The sequence below is a fragment of the Procambarus clarkii genome, chromosome 41, assembly GCF_040958095.1.
Source record: "Procambarus clarkii isolate CNS0578487 chromosome 41, FALCON_Pclarkii_2.0, whole genome shotgun sequence".
In the NCBI taxonomy this organism is placed as follows: domain Eukaryota; kingdom Metazoa; phylum Arthropoda; class Malacostraca; order Decapoda; family Cambaridae; genus Procambarus; species Procambarus clarkii.
Genome location: NC_091190.1, coordinates 24,478,724 through 24,499,354, shown reverse-complemented (window position 1 = coordinate 24,499,354; position 20,631 = coordinate 24,478,724). Strand labels below are relative to the sequence as shown.

Sequence of the window (20,631 nt, the reverse complement as noted above, 5' to 3'; positions counted from 1 at the left end):
GTCAAAGGAAGGAGCACACCTTCCTTTGACAGCCCAAAATTAACAGAATATGACTCGTGGTATGTACACACACACACACACACACACACATACACACACACACACACACACACACACACACACACACACACACACACACACACACACACACACACACACACACACACACACACACACACACACACACACACACACACACACACACACACACACACACACACACACAGAGGGTTACACAATTTTTGTGTCAAGAGATAGAAGCGCTCATTTTGGACGAGGTGAATGAGAATCTACGGTGTAGACACGCCAGGTTTAACTATCTCGGAAGAGATCCCTGCCATACTTACGCACTTTATTTACCGTGTACGTACGTGTACGTAGATACATGGAAGAGTGTGTTTGTGTGTGTAAATCACGATGAAATTAACACGTGAGGAACAAACTACCTTGAGGCTACCTTGTGCAGCTTCCGGGGATCAATGGCCCGGTCTCCGGGCCAGGTCTCCCTGTTGGTCGTCTGGTCAACCAGGCTATTGAACGCGGCTGCTCACAGCCTGATGTATGAATCACAGCCTGGTTGATCAGGTATCCTTTGGAGGTGCTTATCGAGTTCTCTCTTGAACACTGTGAGGGGTCGGCTAGTTATGCCCCTTATGTGTAGTGGAAGTGTGTTGAACAGTCTCGGGCCTCTGATGTTGATAGTTCTCTCTCAGAGTACCTGTTGCACCTCTGCTTTTCAGCGGAGGTATTCTGCACATCCTGCCATGCCTCCTGGTCTCATGTGGTGTTATTTCTGTGTGCAGGTTTGGAACCAGAAATCATGGAAATCATGTGCGAAATACCACCACTCCTCTTGAACAGCAGAGGTGCTTTTGTACGTACTCTGTCACAATGTCAGCCCACGAAGGAAGGATTAAGAAAGGAAATTCCTTAAGGACTTTCGTATTTAATAATACATCTTCAGAAGGATGGAAGATATATTATTAAATACTTAAGTACTTAAGGAATTTCCTGTCTGAATCCTTCCTTCGTGGTCTGACACTGTCAATATATATATATATATATATATATATATATATATATATATATATATATATATATATATATTTCATGGTTACAAGATATTTTATCTTTAATGCTTATAGAACAATCTGTCAAACTATTTATTAAACCATTACATTTTTTCGAGCTATGTGAAGCCTGTAGATTTCAAAAGAGGTCTTCTTCGATTTTCGAGTTACAGATAATTAGTGGGCTTTTAGGCCTTCTGAATAATTTAGGCGTCAAAGTGGAAGCGGCTAGTGAATACTTTCCTGTATTTTTAATAACAGCCATTTTGCGATCTTTAAATGGAGACTTTAGTGGAAGAGCAAAATTTCACAGGCTTGTAAGTAATTCACATGTTAAGAGAAGACTTATAGATTTACAGTAAATGATTTACGAAGCCAAAGCGTATTTGGTATGTGCCAATAAAGATATTTAATTCATGAAGGATATACGCACCCACTTACGAAACCTGTACATCTTAACTCAATTATGACGGCTTTTATATTTACCCACCTGCTTGATGGGGTTCTGGGAGTTCTGCTACTCCCCAAGCCCGGCCCGAGGCCAGGCTTGACTTGTGAGAGTTTGGTCCACCAGACTGTTGCTTGGAGCGGCCCGCAGGCCCACATACCCACCATAGCCCGGTTGGTCCGGCACTTCTTTTAGAAAACAATCTAGTTTTCTACTGAAGATGTCCACGGTTGTTCCCACAATTTTCAACTAAAGTGCTTAAATGTTTCTAAATCTTCGCAACACAAGGATATTATTTACATAAACAACCTCCTAGCGCTTCGGAGCTCATAAACTGCTTAATAAATGTAAACATGACCACTATCATCGAGGAAAGATGTACAGGTTTCGCAAGTGGTTGTGTAAAATGCCTGATGAACCCTGTCCCTCAACCTTTAAATTTGAATTGAGAATCCGCCTGAATTCGATAATCTATTGTCACTTAACAACCCAAACACACGGCGCCTGGTTCACGCTTCTGCTGTGGAGGCCAACCCACACATTTACTGTATGTGTGTGCCAGTATGTTGGTGTCGGTCTATTATGTGGTGTATATGTCGGTGGTGTCGGTCTATTATGTGGTGTATATGTCGGTGGTGTCGGTCTATTATGTGGTGTATATGTCGGTGGTGTCGGTCTATTATGTGGTGTATATGTCAGTGGTGTCGGTCTATTATGTGGTGTATATGTCGGTGGTGTCGGTCTATTATGTGGTGTATATGTCGGTGGTGTCGGTCTATTATGTGGTGTATATGTCGGTGGTGTCGGTCTATTATGTAGTGTATATGTCGGTGGTGTCGGTCTATTATGTAGAGTATATGTCGGTGGTGTCGCTCTATTATGTAGAGTATATGTCGGTGGTGTCGGTCTATTATGTAGTGTATATGTCGGTGGTGTCGCTCTATTATGTAGAGTATATGTCGGTGGTGTCGGTCTATTATGTAGTGTATATGTCGGTGGTGTCGCTCTATTATGTAGAGTATATGTCGGTGGTGTCGCTCTATTATGTAGAGTATATGTCGGTGGTGTCGGTCTATTATGTAGTGTATATGTCGGTGGTGTCGCTCTACTATGTAATGTATATGTCGGTGGTGTCGGTCTATTATGTAGTGTATATGTCGGTGGTGTCGGTCTATTATGTAGTGTATATGTCGGTGGTGTCGGTCTATTATGTAGAGTATATGTCGGTGGTGTCGGTCTATTATGTAGAGTATATGTCGGTGGTGTCGGTCTATTATGTAGTGTATATGTCGGTGGTGTCGGTCTATTATGTAGTGTATATGTCGGTGGTGTCGGTCTATTATGTAGTGTATATGTCGGTGGTGTCGGTCTATTATGTAGAGTATATGTCGGTGGTGTCGGTCTATTGTGTAGTGTATATGTCGGTGGTGTCGGTCTATTATGTAGTGTATATGTCGGTGGTGTCGGTCTATTATGTAGTGTATATGTCGGTGGTGTCGGTCTATTATGTAATGTATATGTCGGTGGTGTCGGTCTATTATGTAGTGTATATGTCGGTGGTGTCGGTCTATTATGTAGTGTATATGTCGGTGGTGTCGGTCTATTATGTAGTGTATATGTCGGTGGTGTCGGTCTATTATGTAGAGTATATGTCGGTGGTGTCGGTCTATTATGTAGTGTATATGTCGGTGGTGTCGGTCTATTATGTAGTGTATATGTCGGTGGTGTCGGTCTATTGTGTAGTGTATATGTCGGTGGTGTCGGTCTATTATGTAGTGTATATGTCGGTGGTGTCGCTCTATTATGTAGAGTATATGTCGGTGGTGTCGCTCTATTATGTAGTGTATATGTCGGTGGTGTCGGTCTATTATGTAGAGTATATGTCGGTGGTGTCGGTCTATTATGTAGTGTATATGTCGGTGGTGTCGGTCTATTATGTAGTGTATATGTCGGTGGTGTCGGTCTATTGTGTAGTGTATATGTCGGTGGTGTCGGTCTATTATGTAGTGTATATGTCGGTGGTGTCGGTCTATTGTGTAGTGTATATGTCGGTGGTGTCGGTCTATTATGTAGTGTATATGTCGGTGGTGTCGGTCTATTATGTAGTGTATATGTCGGTGGTGTCGGTCTATTGTGTAGTGTATATGTCGGTGGTGTCGGTCTATTATGTAGTGTATATGTCGGTGGTGTCGGTCTATTGTGTAGTGTATATGTCGGTGGTGTCGGTCTATTGTGTAGTGTATATGTCGGTGGTGTCGGTCTATTATGTAGTGTATATGTCGGTGGTGTCGGTCTATTATGTAGTGTATATGTCGGTGGTGTCGGACTATTACGTAGTGTATATGTCGGTGGACTGCATAACCTAGTGTAGAGGCGGAGGCAGACATAATACAGAGCTTGAAATGTATACATGTAATCCGTCCTCCTAATAGAACGTCGGAGTTTTGACGTAAACTCTACCTATCGTGTGGTTATCTTGAGATGATTTCGGGGCTTAGCGTCCCTGCGGCCCGGTCTTCGACCAGGTCTGTTTTTTGTTACACATCCCCCAGAAAGCAGCTCGTAGCAGCTGTCCAACACTCAGGGACCTTTTTACTACGAGGTGAACAGGGGCATCAGGGTGAAAGAAAATCTGCGCATTTGTTTCCACCTCCGCCGGGGATCGAACCCTGAACCTAAGGACTACGAATCTCGAGCGCTGTTCTCTCAGCCGTCAGGCCCTTAAATTATACCTAAGGCCAAAAACTGTCGAACTAGAAAATGGTAGCGGCTCGCGAAATTGACATCCTGTCTAGTTTTCTGTTCGTGGGTCCTCTGGAAGGTTAGGATAGGGCACCTTAGTACGACAGTTTCTTGACGTTGGGGACGCTAGCGAGAACAGGCTGATATGACAAGAGCCCAATAGGCACAAGGATCCTGAACATTAGTTGACTGAGTGTTGAGAGGTGGATCCCAAGAGCCGAAGTTCAACCCCCAGCAACCATAATTTGTTGACTACAACTGCCTTAACCAATCCTGGGCTCCACCCACCTCTGCCCCCACCTACACCACTCCCACCCACTCCCAATTCTGGTCCTTGAGAAGGTTAGACTTCAGCTCCTGGTATCCTCCTCTAAACTTCAGTTCTAAATAGATTACCATAAATATGTTCCATCATATTTTGTCCTCTGCAAAGACGTATCCAATCCTCCCACAACAAAAACAAAACACACTAGTGGTTTAATTCACGGCTTCAGACACATCACGATGGGGACCCCAGGCATCTTGACCCCCGACACTCCAAGACTGGGGGTCCCCCAGGCATCTTGACCCCCGACACTCCAAGACTGGGGGTCCCCCAGGCATCTACACCCCAGACACTCCAAGACTGGGGGTCCCCCAGGCATCTACACCCCAGACACTCCAAGACTGGGGGTCCCCCAGGCATCTACACCCCAGACACTCCAAGACTGGGGGTCCCCAGGCATCTTGACCCCCGACACTCCAAGACTGAGGGACCCCAGGCATCTTGACCCCCGACACTCCAAGACTGGGGGTCCCCCAGGCATCTACACCCCAGACACTCCAAGACTGGGGGTCCCCCAGGCATCTACACCCCAGACACTCCAAGACTGGGGTCCCCCAGGCATCTACACCCCAGACACTCCAAGACTGGGGTCCCCCAGGCATCTACACCCCAGACACTCCAAGACTGAGGGACCCCAGGCATCTACACCCCAGACACTCCAAGACTGGGGGACCCCAGGCATCTTCACCCCAGACACTCCAAGACTGAGGTCCCCCAGGCATCTACACCCCAGACACTCCAAGACTGAGGGACCCCAGGCATCTACACCCCAGACACTCCAAGACTGGGGTCCCCCAGGCATCTACACCCCAGACACTCCAAGACTGGGGTCCCCCAGGCATCTACACCCCAGACACTCCAAGACTGAGGGACCCCAGGCATCTACACCCCAGACACTCCAAGACTGGGGGACCCCAGGCATCTTCACCCCAGACACTCCAAGACTGAGGTCCCCCAGGCATCTACACCCCAGACACTCCAAGACTGAGGGACCCCAGGCATCTACACCCCAGACACTCCAAGACTGGGGGACCCCAGGCATCTACACCCCAGACACTCCAAGACTGGGGGTCCCCCAGGCATCTACACCCCAGACACTCCAAGACTGGGGTCCCCCAGACATCTACACCCCAGACACTCCAAGACTGGGGGACCCCCAGGCATCTACACCCCAGACACTCCAAGACTGGAGGGACCCCAGGCATCTACACCCCAGACACTCCAAGACTGGTGGGACCCCAGGCATCTACACCCCAGACACTCCATGACTGGGGGTCCCCCAGGCATCTACACCCCAGACACTCCAAGACTGGGGGTCCCCCAGGCATCTACACCCCAGACACTCCAAGACTGGGGGTCCCCCAGGCATCTACACCCCAGACACTCCAAGACTGGGGGTCCCCCAGGCATCTACACCCCAGACACTCCAAGACTGGGGGTCCCCCAGGCATCTACACCCCAGACACTCCAAGACTGGGGGTCCCCCAGGCATCTACACCCCAGACACTCCAAGACTGAGGGACCCCAGGCATCTTCACTCCAAGACTGCGGGACCACCCCAGGCATCTACACCCCAGACACTCCAAGACTGGGGGACCCCAGGCATCTACACCCCAGACACTCCAAGACTGGGGGACCACCCCAGGCATCTACACCCCAGACACTCCAAGACTGGGGACCCCCATGCATCTACACCCCAGACACTCCAAGACTGGGGGTCCCCAGGCATCTACACCCCAGACACTCCAAGACTGGGGGACCCCCAGGCATCTACACCCCAGACACTCCAAGACTGGGGGACCCCCAGGCATCTACACCCCAGACACTCCATGACTGGGGGTCCCCCAGGCATCTACACCCCAGACACTCCAAGACTGGGGGTCCCCCAGGCATTTACACCCCAGACACTCCAAGACTGGCAAGCTGTGTTAACTACAGAGTTGGTTTAAAAGTTTCATTTAGCGGCTCGTGCAGTAACAGCCGAGCTGTGAGTGTGATGATAAGGTCTTACTAGACTAATGCTTCACTGTTCACAAGCCGCGTGATCACGAGAATTAATTTTGTTCATCAAGTATTCTAGATGGTCTATCCGGCGTTGCCCGGGTCTTTCTTTCCCTCTCCCTCCCACCTCGACAACTCTTCAATCTCCCTTTATCCCCCTTCCTCCCCTCTTCCTCTTCTTACTCCTCTCTATCCCTCCCAACCTTACCACTCTCCCCTTCCCCTAACCCTTAACCCCTTCCCCATCTCTCGAAACATGCAACATACGTTATTTTTACTATTATTACATTGATGCAATGTTGTAACAACGTTCTGTAATGAACAGCTGAAAAACTGTTGCAAAACTAGAAAACCAGACTATCGTTTCGAAAACCAATTTTGGGAAGGGAATACAGAGAACATATACGGCACGCATAGACGTGATAAAGCACCTAAATTATAGAGATCGTCTCAAAGCTCTCCAAATGTACTCACTAGAAAGGAGACGAGAGAGATACTAAATAATATACACCTGGAAGATACTGGAGGGCCAAGTACCAAATCTACACAGTAAAATAACAACGTACTGGAGTGAACGATATGGAAGAAAATGCAGAATAGAACCAGTGAAGAGCAGAGGTGCCATAGGCACAATCAGAGAACACTGTATAAACATCAGAGGTCCACGGTTGTTCAACATCCTCCCAGCAAGTATAAGAAATATTGCCGGAACAACCGTGGACATCTTCAAGAGGAAACTAGATTTATTCCTCCAAGGAGTGCCGGACCAACCGGGCTGTGGTGGGTATGTGGGCCTGCGGGCCGCTCCAAGCAACAGCCTGGTGGACCAAACTCTCACAAGTCAAGCCTGGCCTCGGGCCGGGCTTGGGGAGTAGAAGAACTCCCAGAACCCCATCAACCAGATATCAACCAGGTAACCAGTCACTATAGGTGACTGGTTTTCTCCCCCTAATCAACCTACCCTGGCTTTGCGACCTGGTGAGACCACTCCAGACCAGGCCGACACCAGAGCGCAACTCCAAATAGTCTCCTGAGACTGATGGATGCCTACTACTACTACTATAGGTATCTTAATCTTCAAGGTAGGCAATGAGGCCGAGTACCGACCTTCCTATGACACTCCCCTACTACCCATGTGGCATCTTGAATAGTAGTGTTAGACTAGTCCCAAGCGTATACCCTCCAAACACAGATATTCTCTTCCATATAGATATACTACAACAGATGTTGGTATTTATTTACAATACGTAGTATATATGGAACCATTAGTGTCGGTATCGGTCAAAAATATTGATATTGGTCAAAATATAAATACTGGTCAAAATGTATGTATTGGTCAAAATATGCGAATCAGTTTAAATATAGCAGTAGTAAAAAAAAGTTTTTTTGTTCTCATATCCCATCTCTTATCTTGTCCTCGTATCCCAGCTCTTATATTGTCCTCGTATCCCAGCTCTTATCTTGTCCTCGTATCCCAGCTCTTATATTGTCCTCGTATCCCAGCTCTTATATTGTCCTCGTATCCCAGCTCTTATCTTGTCCTCGTATCCCAGCTCTTATATTGTCCTCGTATCCCAGCTCTTATCTTGTCCTCGTATCCCAGCTCTTATCTTGTCCTCGTATCCCAGCTCTTATCTTGTCCTCGTATCCCAGCTCTTATATTGTCCTCGTATCCCAGCTCTTATCTTGTCCTCGTATCCCAGCTCTTATCTTGTCCTCATATCCCAGCTCTTATCTTGTCCTCGTATCCCAGCTCTTATCTTGTCCTCGTATCCCAGCTCTTATCTTGTCCTCATATCCCAGCTCTTATCTTGCCCTCGTATCCCAGCTCTTATCTTGTCCTCGTATCCCAGCTCTTATCTTGTCCTCGTATCCCAGCTCTTATCTTGTCCTCGTATCCCAGCTCTTATCTCTGCGGGTATCCGTCCCCATAGTTGGCTGTACTGAGCGTGTTAGTGAACTAAGTATCGTCAAAATATTGTTATCAGTACGCCTCACGCTCTTAACATAGGCCATAATGTTGACCAGACCACACACTAGAAGGTGAAGGGACGACGACGTTTCGGTCCGTCCTGGACCATTCTCAATCGACTTGAGACTGGTCCAGGACGGACCGAAACATCGTCGTCCCTTCACCTTCTAGTGTGTGTGGTCTGGTCAACATATTTCAGCCACGTTATTGTGACTCATCGCCTGCATAGGCCATAATGTAGAATTATCTTCTAAACGTAACAAACCTCAAACTCTCTTATCTTAACACAGTAAAGAAATGTCGACTAACTTCTTCAGCACACATTACTCGGAGTCACACTTTTACCTCAAAGTTCCAACAAATCGCCAATTAGACGGAACAAAATTCGCAAGTTGAAATGAAGGATAAAAACGCAACTTTGCAATCAGGTCGTCCTCTAACTTGCTGGAGTTTTCAAGCTCTAACTTGAAAATATTTTTTCAAGTTATAACTTGAAAATAAGTTTTACGCATGAGCCTCGGAGTTCAAGACTATCAAAAAATGAGAGAACTTTTATAAACACCTCTAAAAGATACCTGATCAACCAGGCTGTGATTTATGCATCAGACTGCAAGCAGCCGCGTCTAACAGCCTGTTTGATCAGACACCCAAGCAGCTGGTTTGGTTAGAGACTGGATTGCGGAGATATTGATCCTCGAAATTACCTCAAGGTAATCTCAAGGTTAAAATTAATGTAACGTCAAGGGTGACCTTAAGAATAACCCCAAGAGTAATAGTAACCCCAAAGGCAGCCGGTCGGCCGAGCGGACAGCACGCTGGACTTGTGAACCTGTGGTCCTGGGTTCGATCCCAGGCGCCGGCGAGAAACAATGGGCAGAGTTTCTTTCACCTTATGCCCCTGTTACCTAGCAGTAAAATAGGTACCTGGGTGTTAGTCAGCTGTCACGGGCTGCTTCCTGGGGGTGGAGGCCTGGTCGAGGACCGGGCCGCGGGGACACTAAAGCCCCGAAATCATCTCAAGATAACTCAAGGAAGGCAACCCAAAGGGGTAACCCCAAGGGGTAACCCCAAGGGGGAACCTCAGTATGAACCCCAAGGGTAACCTCGAGATTAACAAGAGTAACCTCAAGGTAACCTCAAGGGTCACCTCAAAGTAACATCAAGGTAACCTCAAGGAAAACAACTGCGGCGAGGACAAGTTTCCGACTTCCCAAGAAACGTCCCCCCCCCCAACTCCCGAACGCAAGGCCTTTAGCTCCCAAAACCAAGCTTTCAAAGCTCAAAGGCAAGCTTTCAAAGCTCAAAGGCAAGCTTTCAAAGCTCAAAGGCATGCTTTCAAAGCTCAAAGGCAAGCTTTCAAAGCTCAAAGGCAAGCTTTCAAAGCTCAAAGGCAAGCTTTCAAAGCTCAAAGGCAAGCTTTCAAAGCTCAAAGGCAAGCTTTCAAAGCTCAAAGGCAAGCTTTCAAAGCTCAAAGGCAAGCTTTCAAAGCTCAAAGGCAAGCTTTCAAAGCTCAAAGGCAAGCTGTCAATGCCCAAAGGCAAGCTTTCAATGCCCAAAGGCAAGCTTTCAATGCCCAAAGGCAAGCTTTCAAAGCTCAAAGGCAAGCTTTCAATGCCCAAAGGCAAGCTTTCAATGCCCAAAGGCAAGCTTTTAATGCCCAAAGGCAAGCTTTTAATGCCCAAAGGCATGCTTTTAATGCCCAAAGGCAAGCTTTTAATGCCCAAAGGCATGCTTTCAATACCCAAAGGCAAGCTTTCAATGCCCAAAGGCAAGCTTTCAATGCCTAAAGGCAAGCTTTCAATGCCTAAAGGCAAGAATGTCTTTAATCCCCTTAATTAACAAGTCATTAACCCTTTAACACATCTACCTCTCTCTCCCAAGTGGCCAGGCTGGACCTAGGTAGCAGTTTCCTAAAACTCAAGTGGGGAACACATCGTCTGTCAAGTTGACATTGCAACTTGACACTAATCTTCCCCTATACCCCCGCCCTCTCATCCGTCTCTGCCTTTCTTTTTTCGTGTCCTCATATCCAAACTCTTATCCTATTCTCATATCCCAGCTCTTATTTTGTCCTTGCATTCCAGCTCTTATCTTGACCTAGTATCCCAGGTCTTATCTTAGCCTGATATCCATATCTCAGCTCTTATCTTGACCTAGTATCCCAGGTCTTATCTTACCCTCATATTCATATCCCAGCCCTTATCTTACCCTCATATACATATCCCAGCCCTTATCTTACCCTCATGTACATATCCCAGCCCTTATCTTACCCTCATATCCATATCCCAGCCCTTATCTTACCCTCATATCCATATCCCAGCCCTTATCTTACACTCATATCCATATCCCAGCCCTTATCTTACCCTCATATCCATATCCCAGCCCTTATCTTACCCTCATATCCATATCCCAGCCCTTATCTTACCCTCATATCCATATCCCAGCCCTTATCTTACCCTCATATCCATATCCCAGCCCTTATCTTACCCTCATATCCATATCCCAGCCCTTATCTTACCCTCATATCCATATCCCAGCCCTTATCTTACCCTCATATACATATCCCAGCCCTTATCTTACCCTCATGTACATATCCCAGCCCTTATCTTACCCTCATATCCATATCCCAGCCCTTATCTTACCCACATATCCATATCCCAGCCCTTATCTTACCCTCATATACATATCCCAGCCCTTATCTTACCCTCATATCCATATCCCAGCCCTTATCTTATCCTCATATCCATATCCCAGCTGTTATCTTGTCCTCGTACCCGTCCCCAGCGTTGGTAATACTGCACAGAGCTTTTCTTGATAAATACCCCTAAACCTTAAACACCTTTTGCCTCTTTTATAAGACTCTGAGCCACGATTCATCAAGCATTTGCATGACCACTTACGAAACCTGAACATCTTTCCTCGATCGTCTTTATTCAATAGTTGACGAGGTTGGGAACGCAGCGAGGGCGACCTAAGGTTCTTACTGCTATAGATAACATCGCAGAGCTTCGGAGATAATAAATAGTTAAGGAAAGATATACTGGTTTCGTAAGTGCAGGCGGAAGTGCTCGATGATTCCTGGCCCTAAATCATCCTCTTTTCCCACCCCCACTCGTGTTCATATGAAATGATACCTGCTTGATGGGGTTCTGGGAGTTCTTCTACTCCCCAAGCCCGGCTCGAGGCCAGGCTTGACAAGCATTGATCAATAGAATGATCAATAGAATGATCAATAGAATGATCAATAGAATGACCAATAGAATGATCAATAGAATGAAATCATGAATTTACGACACGTAAACCCGATCTGGTTATGTCTTAGGAAGGATCGCAGCTCATGTCAATGGAATTTCCTCCGTGTGGTGAGTGAACATGAGTCTGGATTTGCGGGTGCGAGCGGTGGCCTGGGGGGGGGGGGAAAGATAAGGTAAGATGGTGCGGTATGCGTGCTTGGCACCAGGGCCACCATATTTATTCAAGTGGTGCCAGGGGGGACATTTACATCCAGGAAGGTTTTAAGGTGTTTGTGTTGGAGGCGCCTGCGTGTGTGGCGGGAGGGGGGGGGGGGTTACTGGCATGCTCTTCACAGCTGTGGGCTGATGCGTGGCTGCACTGGTCCACGTAGTCATTTTACAACATTAAAAACATTTGCAACATTAATTTTCTAACTATAATTAGAATACAGCTTATCTCGTGTGTGTGTGTGTGTGTGTGTGTGTGTGTGTGTGTGTGTGTGTGTGTATGTGTGTGTGTGTGTGTGTGTGTGTGTGTGTGTGTGTGTGTGTGTAATTTCCTTAAGTGTAATTACCTAAGTGTAGTTACAGGATTAGAGCTACGCTCGTGGTGTCCCGTCTTCCCAGCACTCTTTGTCATATAACGCTTTGAAACTACTGACGGTCTTGGCCTCCACCACCTTCTCACTTAACTTGTTCCAACCGTCTACCACTCTATTTGCGAAGGTGAATTTTCTTATATTTCTTCGGCATCTGTGTTTAGCTAGTTTAAATCTATGACCTCTTGTTCTTGAAGTTCCAGGTCTCAGGAAGTCTTCCCTGTCGATTTTATCAATTCCTGTTACTATTTTGTACGTAGTGATCATATCTGTGTGTGTGTGTGTGTGTGTGTGTGTGTGTGTGTGTGTGTGTGTGTGTGTGTGTGTGTGTATACTTACCTAGTTGTGTTTGCGTGGGTTGAGCTCTGGCTCTTTGGTCCCGCCTCTCAACTGTCAATCAACTGGTGTACAGGTTCCTGAGCCTATTGGGCTCTGTCATATCTACACTTCAAGCTGTGTATGGAGTCAGCCTCCACCACATCACTTCCTAATGCATTCCATTTGTCAACTACTCTGACACTGAAAAAATTCTTTCTAACGTCTCTATGGCTCATTTGGGCACTCAATTTCCACCCGTGTCCCCTAGTGCGTGTGCCCCTTGTGTTAAATAGCCTGTCTTTATCTACCCTATCAATTCCTCTGAGAATCTTGTAAGTGGTGATCATGTCCCTTCTAACTCTTCTGTCTCCCAGTGACGTAAGGTTTAATTCCCGTAGTCTCTCCTCGTAGCTCATACTCCTCAGTTCGGGTACTAGTCTGGTGGCAAACCTTTGAACCTTATCCAGTTCAGTTTTATGCTTGACAAGATATGGACTCCATGCTGGAGCCGCATACTCTAGGATTGGTCTGACATATGCTGTATACAAAGTTCTGAAAGATTCATTACACGTTTCTAAAGGCCGTTCTTACTTTAGCCAACCCGGCATATGGCGCTGATGTTATCCTCTTGATATGAGCTTCAAGGGACAGGTCTGGCGTGATATCAACCCCCAGGTCTCTCTCTTTAACTCTTGTAGTATTTCATCTCCCAAATGATATCTTGTATATGGTCTCCTGCTACCTACACCTATCTTCATTACATTACATTTGCTTGGGTTAAACTCTAACAACCATTTGTTCGACCATTCCTGCAGCTTATCCAGGTCTTCTTGAAGCCTTAAGCTGTCCTCCTCTGTCTTAATCCTTCTTATTATTTTGGCGTCGTCAACAAACATTGAGAGGAATGAGTCTATACCCTCTGAGAGATCATTTACGTATATCAGAAACAGGATAGGTCCGAGTACAGAGCCCTGTGGGACTCCACTGATGACTTCACGGCAATCTGAGGTCTCACCCCTCACTCTAACTCTCTGCTTCCTATTGCTTAGGTACTCCCTTATCCTCTGGAGCGCCCTACCAGTTACTCCTGCCTGTTTCTCCAGGTTATGCATCAGCCTTTTATGGGGTACTGTGTCAAAGGCTTTCCGACAGTCCAAAAAAATGCAGTCCGCCCATCCTTCTCTTTCTTGCTTAATCTTTGTCACCTGATCGTAGAATTCCAACATAGAAGCAGCAAGAGAAAATATGGGCCAATAGGCCTTCTGCAGTTACTTCCATTCTTATGTTTTCATACCCATTGTTTCGTGTTGTCACCTCATCCAAAACTTTTGTGCCACATCACCTCACCCAAAACAAGTATAAGTATGATGTATGTTATGTGTAAACTAGTTTTGAAAATGTAAGAAGCTTACGAAACGCATTCAGGCGTCAGACCAAAAATGAAACTGTAAAGAATGAATTTTGGAGAGTTAATTTTTCAATTACCCTCGACAGTGAAAAAAATAAGAAAAAACATAAGAGCGGACAGAACACGCGTCCAGTGTTCTGTCCGCTCAGCCGCCGGCTCCATATTATCCGGCTCGAGGATTCCATATTTTTTGAACTGCCAGAAAGGCATGGAGATAATACAGCAGCCCGTCCTTCTCTAAGGTTTCCCCAACGTCAAGAAACTGTCGTATTAAAGTGCCCTTATCCTAACCTACCAGAGGACCCCAAAACAGAAAACGGGACAGTATCTCTCTTTCGCGAACCGCTACCATTTTCTAGTACGACAATTTTTGGCCTTAGGTAGATAATACGTCAAAATGCGACGTGCTATTAGGAGGACGGGTTGCATACAACACATGACATACCACACACGTCAGACCAATTCTAGGATAAGCAGAACTAGAGTGGAACCCTTATATTGATAAAACAGAACAAAGCTGAATAAAGTTCACATTTATGTCCTAGACAAGTCCTAGAATTGGGAGGCATGAGATGTGTGGTACGACTAAAGGAACTGAACCTCACGAAACTGCAAGACATGATCAACACATAAAAAATACTCTTAGCACGAGTGATAAACGAAGGCAAAGATCACGTGTCATAATAAACTAGAGACCAATTTCCAGTGTCACAGTAAACAAGTGTAACATACTGACTGAGAGGAGGCAGATCACATCTGACACAGCACCAATACACATGAAAACCTGTACAGCACTCGATTGGGGCTTCAGAGGTGGAACCGAGGAGCTGGAGCCATTCCATGCAAGAACACCTATGTGTATACTTAACTATAGTAGTAGTATAGGCATCCATCAGTCTCAGGAGACTATGGAGTTGAGCTCCAGCTCTTCGGATTCACCTTTCCCACCTCTGAACTTACCAATACTCCTCACACAATCTATCCCAGCCCCCATCTGGGGCATTGCTGCCAGGATATTATCCATCCACACAGCCATATTTAACGTCCATAATGGATCTTAATACATAAGGGTGGGTATATGTATTCACCCTGGCGACCAGGGCTTCACTCTGGCGACCAGGGCTTCACCCTGGCGACCAGGGCTTCACTCTGGCGACCAGGGCTTCACCCTGGCGACCAGGGCTTCACTCTGGCGACCAGGGCATCACACTGGCGACCAGGGCTTCACCCTGGCGACCAGGGCATCACTCTGGCGACCAGGGCTTCACTCTGGCGACCAGGGCTTCACTCTGGCGACCAGGGCTTCACCCTGGCGTCCAGGGCATCACACTGGCAACCAGGGCATCACCCTGGCGACCAGGGTATCACCCTGGCGACCAGGGCATCACCCTGGCGACCAGGGCTTCACCCTGGCGACCAGGGCATCACTCTGGCGACCAGGGCTTCACTCTGGCGACCAGGGCTTCACCCTGGCGACCAGGGTATCACCCTGGCGACCAGGGCTTCACCCTGGCGACCAGGGCTTCACTCTGGCGACCAGGGCTTCACCCTGGCGACCAGGGCTTCGCCATGGCGACCAGGGCATCACACTGGCGACCAGGGCATCACCCTGGCGACCAGGGCATCACCCTGGCGACCAGGGCATCACCCTGGCGACCAGGGCTTCACCCTGGCGACCAGGGCATCACTCTGGCGACCAGGGCTTCACTCTGGCGACCAGGGCTTCACCCTGGCGACCAGGGCATCACCCTGGCGACCAGGGCTTCACCCTGGCGACCAGGGCTTCACTCTGGCGACCAGGGCTTCACTCTGGCGACCAGGGCTTCACCTTGGCGACCAGGGCTTCACTCTGGCGACCAGGGCATCACCCTGGCAACCAGGGCTTCACCCTGGCGACCAGGGCTTCACTCTGGCGACCAGGGCATCACCCTGGCGACCAGGGCATCACCCTGGCGACCAGGGCATCACCCTGGCGACCAGGGCTTCACCCTGGCGACCAGGGCTTCACTCTGGCGACCAGGGCTTCACTCTGGCGACCAGGGCATCACTCTGGCGACCAGGGCATCACCCTGGCGACCAGGGCTTTACCCTGGCGACCAGGGCATCACTCTGGCGACCAGGGCTTCACTCTGGCGACCAGGGCATCACTCTGGCGACCAGGGCATCACTCTGGCGACCTGGGCATCACTCTGGCGACCAGGGCATCACTCTGGCGACCAGGGCATCACTCTGGCGACCAGGGCATCACCCTGGCGACCAGGGCTTCACTCTGGCGACCAGGGCATCACTCTGGCGACCAGGGCTTCACTCTGGCGACCAGGGCATCACTCTGGCGACCAGGGCTTCACCCTGGCGACCAGGGCTTTACCCTGGCGACCAGGGCTTTACCCTGGCGACCAGGGCTTCACTCTGGCGACCAGGGCATCACTCTGGCGACCAGGGCATCACTCTGGCGACCAGGGCTTCACCCTGGCGACCAGGGCTTCACTCTGGCGACCAGGGCTTCACTCTGGCGACCAGGGCTTCACCCTCGCGACCAGGGCTTCACCCTGGCGACCAGGGCTTCACTCTGGCGACCAGGGCTTCACCCTCGCGACCAGGGCTTCACTCTGGCGACCAGGGCTTCACCCTCGCGACCAGGGCTTCACCCTGGCGACCAGGGCTTCACTCTGGCGACCAGGGCTTCACCCTGGCGACCAGGGCTTCACCCTGGCGACCAGGGCTTCACTCTGGCGACCAGGGCTTCACCCTCGCGACCAGGGCTTCACTCTGGCGACCAGGGCTTCACCCTGGCGACCAGGGCTTCACCCTGGCGACCAGGGCTTCACTCTGGCGATCAGGGCTTCACTCTGGCGACCACGGCATCACTCAGTATTATCTACCCAACACCAACTGTACATGTCAATTAAGCCCGTCAATCAAAAATGTAAAATAACATGAAAAGGCAAAAAAAAAAAAAAGACGAAGTAATTGTTGTCAATTATGACAGACGCGAGACATTTAAAAATGGCGCGCATGAAAATAACATTGTGGAAAATGTTTTCTAAACGAGACAAAAACAAAAAATTGCGAAGAAAAAAAATGGTTCGCGCGACTTAAAAGAAGCAAAAAAAAGTGGTGTTGTAAAACAAAGTGGGTAAAAATGGATGAAACATGAGATGCAAAAATGATGGGGAAATTAATTGCTCGAGTGTGAATAACGCAAGAGAACAATGGGGGAAAATTTGGTAGTGGGGTAATAAGAGAGGGGAAGAGAGGGGAAGGGAGGGGGGAAAAGTTGAACACCCAGAATACATTCATGGGAGAACATGTTGAGCAGGGAAATAAGGGACGAGTTGAAAGGGAAAAGACAATAGCGCCCCTTTATATAATCAGAGGTAAAAACAACCCTGGAAACACAAACCGAAACTGTCTATTTTCCGCTTGTTACAACTTGTAATAAAGTTGTTACATCTTGGCTTAACGTGTTTATGACGTATTAGAACGTTGTTACAACTTGCTATATTGGTTGTTATAACTGGTTAGGTGTTAAAACTTGTTCTAACGTTGTACCAACGTCGTAGTTTCGGTGTGTGTTTGGCGGGTACGACACCGAAATCAAAGGAGGAAAAGCATAGCATCCAGGAATATTTAAGAGGAAAAAATATGTGCCATATGGGAATATATGCAGGACAAAAACATACCATGTGGGAACAAAGACATGACAAAAAAAAACATGCTATGCAGGAATGAAAAAACTGGAAAAACAGGAGAGTGTGTGTGCTGAAAACACGTAGAATAAGAAAACAGAAAATGGAATGAGAGTTGTGGATCAAGAGGTGATAGAGTCAGTCGCCATACTCCCACACACTCCCACATACTCCCACACACTCCCACATACTCCCACACACTCCCACATACTCCCACATCACTGCAAACACCTCCCACACGACTCCCATGTATCAACCTGTCCGCGTGAAAGGCGACCCAACCAGGGCAAAAAAAAAATAGAGTTGGGAGTTTCGCTGCCATTGCATTTCCACCTTTTTTTTTATTTATTTTGCAAAGTTAAGGAAGTGTGAGGGAGCGAGAAGCCGGGGAAGCCATGACGATGAGTCACAATACCGTGATGATTTGATACTCATCACCCGTACTCATGCAAACTCATCCTCCTCCTCTTTAGATGGAGCTAAATGGAGCTTTAGATGGATAATTAGAAATTAGCATTTGATACCGTTGAATTTCGACAAACCGTAAAAGATTTTCTATTTACAGTGTAAATAAAACCTAATCTATCCTAGGCCTAATACACGTTATCCTAGGCCTAATATAGTACTAATATGTGCTATACTAGGCGTAATATAGTACATATACGTGCTATACTGGGCCTAGGAATAAGTTTAGTTTTTATCTTCATTTTCCACACTCTTATACAGTGAATAGTACCAAATTCTACTATCTAACTGTCCACTACGTCAATATATGCACGATGATCCACAGCATTACCAAATATCAGGAGGATGGAGGTTGCACAATTTAGAATCAATGACATTTCAGTCCGGTTGAAAGTTGAAGGTTCAGTCCGGTTCAGTCCAGGACCATTTTTAGAATTATTAATGGTCCACGTTGGACCGAAACGTCGTCGGTTCTTCTATTCATATGTGAGGGAAGGGTGTCAAGGGGTGGGTGTCAAGGGATTGGTGTCAAGGGATTGGTGTCAAGGGGTGGGTGTCAAGGGGTGGGTGTCAAGGGGTGGGTGTCAAGGGGTGGGTGTCAAGGGATTGGTGTCAAGGGGTGGGTGTCAAGGGGTGGGTGTCAAGGGGTGGGTGTCAAGGGATTGGTGTCAAGGGGTGGGTGTCAAGGGGTGGGTGTCAAGGGGTGGGTGTCAAGGGGTGGGTGTCAAGGGGTGGGTGTCAAGGGGTGGGTGTCAAGGGGTGGGTGTCAAGGGATGGGTGTCAAGGGGTGGGTGTCAAGGGGTGGGTGTCAAGGGATGGGTGTCAAGGGGTGGGTGTCAAGGGGTGGGTGTCAAGGGCTGGGTGTCAAAGGATGGGTGTCAAGGGGTGGGTGTCAAGGGGTGGGTGTCAAGGGATGGGTGTCAAGGGGTGGGTGTCAAGGGGTGGGTGTCAATGGATTGGTGTCAAGGGGTGGGTGTCAAGGGGTGGGTGTCAAGGGATTGGTGTCAAGGGGTGGGTGTCAAGGGGTGGGTGTCAAGGGGTGGGTGTCAAGGGATTGGTGTCAAGGGATTGGTGTCAAGGGGTGGGTGTCAAGGGGTGGGTGTCAAGGGGTGGGTGTCAAGGGGTGGGTGTCAAGGGATGGGTGTCAAGGGGTGGGTGTCAAGGGGTGGGTGTCAAGGGGTGGGTGTCAAGGGGTGGGTGTCAAGGGGTGGGTGTCAAGGGAAGGAGCACTGTAATTCCGGTGTCATAACAGGGTTATGTATAACAAGCGTTTATGGTGACTGTGTCTCTTGTGAGGGAGCGTTCGGGCAGTGACACTATCAACCACGTGAGAGGGGATGACAGGACAGGACAGGATAGGAGGACAGGAGAGGAGGACAGGATAGGAGGAGGATAGGATAGGAGGACAGGAGAGGAGGAGGACAAGATAGGAGGACAGGATACCAGGAAGACATATTGATGCCCACTACTTGCACCACCGAGCCCTGAACGTCAACCTTACACTACAGAGCCCTGAACGCCAACCTTACACTACAGAGCCCTGAACGCCAACCTTACACTATACAGCCCTGAACGTCAACCTTACACTACCGAGCCCTGAACGCCAACCTTACACTACAGAGCCCTGAACGCCAACCTTACACTACCGAGCCCTGAACGTCAACCTTACACTACAGAGCCCTGAACGCCAACCTTACACTACCGAGCCCTGAACGTCAACCTTACACTATACAGCCCTGAACGTCAACCTTACACTACCGAGCCCTGAACGCCAACCTTACACTACAGAGCCCTGAACGCCAACCTTACACTACCGAGCCCTGAACGTCAACCTTACACTACAGAGCCCTGAACGCCAACCTTACACTACCGAGCCCTGAACGTCAACCTTACACTACCGAGCCCTGAACGCCAACCTTACACTACCGAGCCCTGAACGTCAACCTTACAATACAGAGCCCTGAACGTCAACCTTACACTACAGAGCCCTGAACGTCAACCTTACATTACCGAGCCCTGAACGTCAACCTTACACTACAGAGCCCTGAACGTCAACCTTACACTACAGAGCCCTGAACGTCAACCTTACATTACCGAGCCCTGAACGTCAACCTTACACTACAGAGCCCTGAACGTCAACCTTACACTACCGAGCCCTGAACGTCAACCTTACACTACCGAGCCCTGAACGCCAACCTTACACCACCGAGCCCTGAACGTCAACCTTACACTACAGAGCCCTGAACGTCAACCTTACACCACCGAGCCCTGAACGCCAACCTTGCACTACAGAGCCCTGAACGTCAACCTTACACTACAGAGCCCTGAACGTCAACCTTACACTACAGAGCCCTGAACGTC

General features: G+C 48.4%; 1 protein-coding gene across 1 annotated transcript; it reads left to right on the top strand.

Moving 5' to 3' along the window:
• The first annotated feature begins 2,081 nt into the window (after positions 1-2,081).
• LOC123761118 (uncharacterized) lies at positions 2,082-3,884 on the top strand. The gene has a single exon (XM_045747063.2). The coding sequence runs from the start codon at positions 2,082-2,084 to the stop codon at positions 3,882-3,884; it is 1,803 nt and encodes a 600-aa protein (XP_045603019.2).
• The last annotated feature ends 16,747 nt before the right edge of the window (positions 3,885-20,631 follow it).

What these genes read in the sequence shown, in the direction of transcription:
- LOC123761118 (XM_045747063.2), top strand. Translation starts at nt 2,082, where the DNA reads ATGTTGGTGTCGGTCTATTATGTGGTGTATATGTCGGTGGTGTCGGTC.